At 38.8% G+C, this 7,119-nt stretch overlaps 3 protein-coding genes across 3 annotated transcripts in view; all 3 read right to left on the reverse strand.

Annotated features, from left to right (window-relative positions):
- Window positions 1-2,013, reverse strand: part of LOC111437938 (transmembrane 9 superfamily member 10-like) — a 4,366-nt gene extending 2,353 nt beyond the window's left edge. The window contains exons 1-6 of the mRNA XM_023075977.1: window positions 1,622-2,013; window positions 960-1,124; window positions 747-856; window positions 551-659; window positions 345-457; window positions 88-238 (exon numbers count right to left, since the gene is read on the reverse strand). Coding sequence (XP_022931745.1) covers window positions 88-238; window positions 345-457; window positions 551-659; window positions 747-856; window positions 960-1,124; window positions 1,622-1,732 — 759 coding nt within the window. The 5' untranslated portion in view covers window positions 1,733-2,013. The remainder of the gene's footprint in view (window positions 1-87; window positions 239-344; window positions 458-550; window positions 660-746; window positions 857-959; window positions 1,125-1,621) is intronic.
- Window positions 2,014-2,795: 782 nt separating this feature from the next.
- LOC111437954 lies at window positions 2,796-4,795 on the reverse strand. Its single transcript, XM_023075978.1, has 7 exons — window positions 4,490-4,795; window positions 4,121-4,162; window positions 3,889-3,971; window positions 3,711-3,812; window positions 3,420-3,634; window positions 3,236-3,330; window positions 2,796-3,158 (listed from the first exon to the last, which is right to left on the reverse strand). Exons 1-7 carry the CDS (start codon window positions 4,629-4,631, stop codon window positions 2,908-2,910), a joined length of 930 nt encoding a protein of 309 aa, XP_022931746.1. The 5' UTR covers window positions 4,632-4,795; the 3' UTR covers window positions 2,796-2,907.
- Window positions 4,796-5,194: 399 nt separating this feature from the next.
- Window positions 5,195-7,119, reverse strand: part of LOC111438384 (probable WRKY transcription factor 32) — a 5,449-nt gene continuing 3,524 nt past the window's right edge. Inside the window, exons 4-6 of the mRNA XM_023076290.1 lie at window positions 6,325-7,019; window positions 6,053-6,211; window positions 5,195-5,766 (exon numbers count right to left, since the gene is read on the reverse strand). Coding sequence (XP_022932058.1) covers window positions 5,409-5,766; window positions 6,053-6,211; window positions 6,325-7,019 — 1,212 coding nt within the window. The 3' untranslated portion in view covers window positions 5,195-5,408. The remainder of the gene's footprint in view (window positions 5,767-6,052; window positions 6,212-6,324; window positions 7,020-7,119) is intronic.

The raw sequence follows: 7,119 nt of genomic DNA on the forward strand, positions 1-7,119 counted from the left end.
GGGGGGGGGGGGGGGGGGGGGGGGGGCAAGCACTTGACAATAAAGATGACAAAAATTTGTCTGTATGGAAGGTATATGGCAACTGACCAGATACTCCACATCATAAGTAAAGATGATTTCATTCTTCTCCTCAACTTCTTGAGGAGTCTCAGAGTTGGTAACAAGGCGTTTTGCATGTGGGTCACAGGTTGTCAAACGGGTAGTCTCAGTCCAAGAACCTTCATACGCATGCTTCACACTAGATCATAAAATATTTCAACCAAATTAAATAACTGCGCAATTTCAATCTTAAGAGTGGAGGACTAGAAAAATGCTACTTAAGGCAAGCAAAGCAGTACAAGAACCTGAATGGTTTGACCTCAAATCCCACTATCCTTGATAACTCAGTTTCAGGATCCTTATGAATCTTGACCGTAAAGGTCAAGTGGTTATAGATAAAATGCTTTTCCTCTTTGTTCTGCAGAAATAAAACATATATATAAATTCACGTATCTAGATTACACGCATCACGATGACAAATTATTCACATTCTAAACATATCAACATATACCCCAGCATACTGTCCTCTGAGACCAACATGAAAACCATGTTGGTATACAAATGAAGATTCTTGATCATTCCTTTGTATGGGAAAAACAAGAGGAAGGTTGTCCAGAATCCTGCATTTAAGATGAGAGCAGTTACCAAAACAATCCATAAATTAATATCAAAATCAAGATGTACAGTCCTTGAAAAGGATGTCTTACATGTTCACCCGATACTCATCATCAATCTTTTCCTTGAAGTCCTTAGCCATTTTAGCATCAAGAACTTTGCGACACAGAATAGTACACATCTCTGGTTCCCTCATTTTAAACTATGAAAAACAAATAATCATTGAGCGAATCAAATAACAAAAAATGAAAAAAGAGGACGGAGGAGGTTGCTGAAAGCATTCTTGTCTAAAACCTACAGTATACCTCGAAGGGCGAGTTTTCTATTCGATCACCACGAAGAACCTCACCAAGATTCTCAGCGCTGTCAAATATTTGCTTTGGAGTACAATAAGGGAGGGAATAATAAGAGTACGGAAGCTGAGTTTTAATGGAAGTCAATTTGTTTACTTTTACCCTCAGAGGATCTCCCTGCACCAATAAGGCAAAGAAAAAACACTTAAGCTGCATTTCAACAGAAAACCATGGAAATGCTCGGAATTCCCATATCCGTACAAGGAACGGAGATTCAGCGCAATACTGAAATGGAAACACACATTTAATGCTCTCTATAATTTGATAATTTCGAACTCGTTTGTTAGTCCCTGAAACATCATTTCCAGTTCGAAAGATCAAGCAGATTCGGTTAATACCAACCCCATTAAATTCCCAAATCCGAAATCTTCAGACACAAAAAAATTCCACAACCGACACGCATTACCATGGGAGAAATCAAATACGCAAAGTAAGAAACCAAAAGGTAATGAAATTCCAAATTTATCAACCACCCTGACATCAAGAAAAGCATCAACGCCCAATAATCACACACAAACGCAAGATCTGAAAACCCAAGAACGAAAATCGATAGCGAACATGAAGAACAAGAAAAGAAACAAAATCAATCGAAATCAGATGCGAACTCAACAAACCTTATGAAAGTCCTGGGGAGCGACACCAGGGAGATAGAAACAGGAAGCACGAAAAGAAAGGAACAGACATGCGGAGATCCAAAGAAGCAACACGAGAGGCCCTCTCGCCATGGCTTGAACAAGGGATCTAAACCCAACCCAGATCCAAAACCTGCTTCAAAAATCTCTTCCCCTCTTTCAGAGAGTGTCAATCGCTAGATTTCGCTCCTCTCTTCGTTACCGCGAGAAGAATTAGAAAGAAGAAAATTAGAAAGAAGAAGAATTACTGTTCCTCGCCGATGCCGAGTGAGTTATAGAAGACGGTGCCCCCATTGCCCATTGAGAACCGTTGGATATTATTTTGTAGCCACGATGTGCGGCCTAGATCGCAACACCAACAAATGGGTTCTGATTCATTTTCTGTTAGGCGCACATTCACTCAAATTTTCTAAATTATTTCCAACATCAACAAATTAGATGCTTTATTCTTTCTTTTTCTTTTTTTATTGCAAAATTAAACAATAAATTTAATTGGAGGATAATTAAACTATAAAACATCAATTACCATTTCAGGCATAAATAGCTCCATCTCTTGCTTTGTAATTACCATTTCAAGCATAAATAGCTACATCTCTTGTTTCCTAAGTACTCAAGAAAGAAAAAATACATTACCGTAAGAGATAGCTATTTTAAACATCGTCCATAGATTGTTCTATGAAGATTAATGTTGCGCACGGACACGAGTACAGAACTTACAATCATTAATAGATGTAAGATTTAATCGTCTAATCTTTTTGTAACTTCCCAGTCCACTAATATATATTGTCTGCTTTGTAACACCCTAAATCTATTAACATATATTGTCCGTTTTAATCCGATACGTAACGTCATCAATCTCACGATTCTAAAACGAGCCTGTTAGGGAGAGGTTTCCCCACGGAAAAAGAAATGAAATTCCCCTTATCTACTGACCTTATTATTGTGACCTTATTATTGTGAAACTTGTGCTAAGCTAATTGTTCTTATGAATAGATACTGGTTGATAAAGAAGCCCAACTGTCTTTCCATCAGATTCAGCAAAGAGAAAATCAAGAATGGATCAACTTTGAACTCTCTCATAAGCAAACTAATACCAATGACCATTTTGGAAGTAATTGAAGTGGTCATTTGAAGGTTATCATACAGTGTAAACCAGTAGAGAAAACTTGCTGCTATAAACATGAACTTCTACATCAACAAACACATCATTTGGAGCTTAAACAGAGAACAATGGAGAATTCTGAGTTATAACAAATGGTGATTTAGTGTCACTCTTGAGTAGTTGTTGTTTCGAGCATTCTGACGGTACGAGGAAGCATGAATTCGGAAAACAAAGGGTAGTGAGACGACGGGTAAAATCCGTCGATATTATCGTTTACCACTTCACACACGACAGGGATCAAAGATCTACCTCTGAAAAGAATCCAATCTACATGTAGATCTTGGGTCTGGCGATCCCAGCAAAGGCAGAGTGCTCTTAGAATCAACTTGAAAAATTCAAAAGCTCCCTGTTTGTCACCTGAAAAAAGAGTCTCAAGGAGTCGAGCAAAGGTCGAACGAGCACCTAAGCAAGTTTGTCTTAGCTAAATTGCATACCTTTGAAGCCATGATATGTTCGAATCAGAGAAACATTCTTCCTCGCCCGAGCAATCGCCCATGTATCTCTCATGTCCCCAACTGCACCTTTTTCTCTGCCACCATGGACGACAAGATCTGTTAAGATAAATGAACTATGCGAGCTAATAACGCTGATTAAGACAGAAAAAGCTGTTTCAGTTACCTGGATCTCCCAAGAAGAAAACGACCAGTAGTTGATTCCTTTTCTGTGTTGAAACCTCCACAGTATATAACTGGCAAGCTAGGAGGTAAGGATGCAATGTGCTGCCATGTAAGTAAAGCGCTTCGTCTACGAGCACGAGGGTTGAGCTCATCCATGCTCGTATTCACTATCTGAAATGAGAACCCAGGAGGCTCGATTCCTTTCAGTTCGAATGTGTGGGCAGTCTGTCAAGTTAACAAATAACACAAAGTCTAATGGATACGTTAAAATATAATGAAATCTCAAGGATATCGCCCACGTTGCAATATGCGGAACGATCGAACCCCACAACATGCTTCCCGGGACAGAAGGTGATTCTGATAACCAAAATGTGCCTCCTTCTAACAGCTCAACCTTTTTAATCGAAGAAACAAACAGTGAAGCATAAAAAACCACACTAGATTATCAGACTTGAACCAAAATTCAATACCTTCTCCTTGTCGTAGAAGATTGTGCAGTGTTCATCTGATGTGTCTCTGGATCCTTTTCTTGAAACCCCGAATTGGCCATAGCCTGAAAGAAAATTAATACTTCTAAGTTATAAGAACTTGCTTTATGATCTTCCCCTCAAAGATGTTAAAAATTTCAGCTCCACATTCGTAGAGAACGTACAAAAAGAACTTCTAACCCAATATGAACTGAACAATAACAAGCTAACATACCAGGCAAGCCCTGCTGAAGAAAGTCCAACTGAGATTTCACACCTGAACCCAATAGAGAAATGAAGGAATCAGAGAAGCAAATGGTGGTAGTTCATTAATTTCTTCCTAGATCATTGAAGTTCGTCCACAAAAAAAAGTTCCACCAAAATGGCCACACTACTCCATTGAAGCTTCCTAACAAAACAACCCAAAACTCGAATGAAATCATAAAGCACCAAAAACCCACCAAGAAAACTCGATTCAAACAAGACCCAGATCAATTATTGCAACAAAATCGCACCAATGATCAAGATCCACAAGGCATTCACAGGATCAAATATGAAATCCGATAAAGTAGAGTAGCAGAGGAGTAAAGGAAAAGGGAGCTACCTTGCTGAGTGCAGAGAATCGCGGGAGAGTAGCTAGTGATGACACTGATACACAAGTCCCTCCTCTTCTCCCAAGAATTTGAGCTCTCTGGTGGTTGATCATCGTGGAGATTGAATGTCATTACAGTCAAAGTAACACTCATTTTTCTCTTCCAGAATTCGAAAATCCCTACTTTTTGTTGATTACTGATTTTAAGAACCAAAAAGGATCAGCAGTAGCTAGAACCTATCGGTACATTCGATCCTTCCGGTACGGGTAAAGAATCAAAAGTAGCTGAGATTAGAGAGGGAGAGGGAAAGAAATCCTAATTTAATTTGGTCATGTCCGAAGGGAGGGCAGGGCACTGGGGTTTGACGACGCACGTGAGTGCCCACAACTCGATGCCCGGATCACGTGACTAATCTTGAAAGGCCAAGGTGACTATTTTCTTTCTTCTTTTATCTTCTTGTTTTGAGATCGATCTACCAACAACAAAGTGATTATATTATATCGCTTACGATCTTAAGAAAATATTTAAATTTTTAACCAAATTTTGAGAACTATTTCTTTAATAGTTTTTGAAAACGACCCACGAACAAATGATTATCATTCGAGATACTTAATATGGTACGATTCACAATTGATTTCGACCCTTAATCTTCTCATAAATCCAAAACATTACAGTCTCTTCAAAATCCAAGGATTTGAGGCTGACCCTGTAAGAGATGTTAGCAAAAACGGTGCAAATCATCTCATTACCACATCAGGGAGGTGTATAAAAACCAAATTTACACAACTGTTACATAAATGACTAAGAGAAAGAGAGGGATGAAAAAAGGAAAAACAAAAGGAAATTGCTCGAAAAATAATCAAATATTTCACATAGAGACAGCTACATGTTCATAAAGAGTCTCACAGTTATTCCTTGAAAGGCGTACGTTCAGCAAGGCTTGATTTCAAATCCAATGCTCAAAAGTGTTCGGGCAGATTCCATTGCTTTCTCACCTCCAAGATCCAAGGCCTCACCAGTCAACTCTCCTTCAGCATCCACAGACCATTGTGTTGAAGAAATTTGGCTCTGAACTGCGTCTGTTTTCTTTGGTTGCATATTGCCCATGGAGGCAGGAGCTGCAGCAGCTACAAGAGGCGCACTAGGTGGACCGTGTCGTTTCTTCGGTACTGGCATGTCGTGATCATGAACTCCCTTGTATGTTATAATCACTACGCTTGGATTTTCTACAGCTGATTCGATATGCTTACGGACTGGACACCCAGCAGAGGTACATCGGTAGTAGTTCCTGTAAAGTTTTAAAAAGAAACATCAACAATCAAAATCAGACAGTCCAGGAATATATGAATTAATTGGAGATGTTTGTTCCCTTTCTGTTCTTAACTTGAAGATATGGGTAATGTCCTGAGGAACTATAAAGCGGCGTGCATAATTATTTTGGCATCAGCAGAATAGTCCAGGACAGTCGGGAATAACCAAAGCTTATATAGTTTAAATCAAAGAACAATGTTGTTTTCCATCAAATAAAGCAAGTTATAATGGCCGTAAAGCATAAATTATGAAAAGGCATGCACCTAGGATGAGGATTTCCTTTCACCATTTTCTGACCATACTTACGCCATCTGTATCCGTCACCTGAGATTCCCACATCACCCGCTGCATGTACCACAAACTTGGGCTTCTTTCCAGGTTTTAGGGGAGTGCCTGAATATCCCCCACTGCTCTTCTTAACTCTGATTACCAGTAAGGAAACAAAAGATTAGCACTAGATCTTGCTCATACATGCTAAACATTACATACAAAAACAGAAACAAAAAAAGTTCAGCAATTCGAGATGCAGACTTACTTTTGTTTTGTTTCGTATTCGTTGTCATTCTCATTCTTGATTTTAGATTCATCATTTCCGTCAGAGTCATTAGAGAACTGTCGTTTTCTTTCAACGACTGAAGCTGTTTCCCGTAACGGTTCTTTTGAAGACATAGGAGGATCTGAATCGTTAATTATTCTTACGGAATGTTCAGCCATGATTTTTTTAACCACAGGCTCAACATAAGGCACAAGCATACTTTCCTTGGGGTTGCTAATCTTCCTAGGAGGATCATGGCTATGTTGGCTCTTGTAAACAACCTCTGTTACAAGGCCAGAGTGATCACAACATTCAATCTTCTTAGCACAGCATCCAGAATATGTACACTTGTAATAGCTCCGTGAACCCTTTGGAATCTTCACTTGCTTCTGACCATATTTCCTCCAATTGTAACCATCAGAAGCAGGTGTCCTAACATTGGGAACAGAGAACACAGTTTTACGGTCGGAAGAATTTTTCTGGCTTGGTTCTGGCTTACATTCTTCATGGACCTTCTTAGGTACCAGTTTATATTCGGATAAACTTGGACTAGCAGAGGATGAGATAGACTGAGTAACTGAAGTTGGTGATTGTTCTGAATCAGGTCCTTTATATACTATTATCTGAAGTTGGCTTTGTTCTTGTACCTGATCTGTCTGGATTGCTTCAACATTGCTGGCAGATGGAGCTTGATGCTTATGAGAGGAGGAAGAAGAAGAAGAAGAAAAAAAAAAAAAAAAAAAAAAAAAAAAAAAAAAAAAAAAAAAAAAAAAAAAAAAAAAAAAAAAAAAAAAA

Source organism: Cucurbita moschata, unplaced genomic scaffold, assembly GCF_002738365.1.
Source record: "Cucurbita moschata cultivar Rifu unplaced genomic scaffold, Cmos_1.0 Cmo_Scf00003, whole genome shotgun sequence".
In the NCBI taxonomy this organism is placed as follows: domain Eukaryota; kingdom Viridiplantae; phylum Streptophyta; class Magnoliopsida; order Cucurbitales; family Cucurbitaceae; genus Cucurbita; species Cucurbita moschata.

Excerpts from the sequence above, each read along its gene's own strand:
- LOC111437954 (XM_023075978.1), bottom strand. The coding sequence starts at position 4,631 with ATGAGTGTTACTTTGACTGTAATGACATTCAATCTCCACGATGATCAA. Across the intron at positions 3,972-4,120 it reads TCTTCAGCAGGGCTTGCCTG|GCTATGGCCAATTCGGGGTT; the intron begins GTATGTTAGCTT and ends ATTTTCTTTCAG. Across the intron at positions 3,159-3,235 it reads AACATATCATGGCTTCAAAG|GTGACAAACAGGGAGCTTTT; the intron begins GTATGCAATTTA and ends CTCTTTTTTCAG.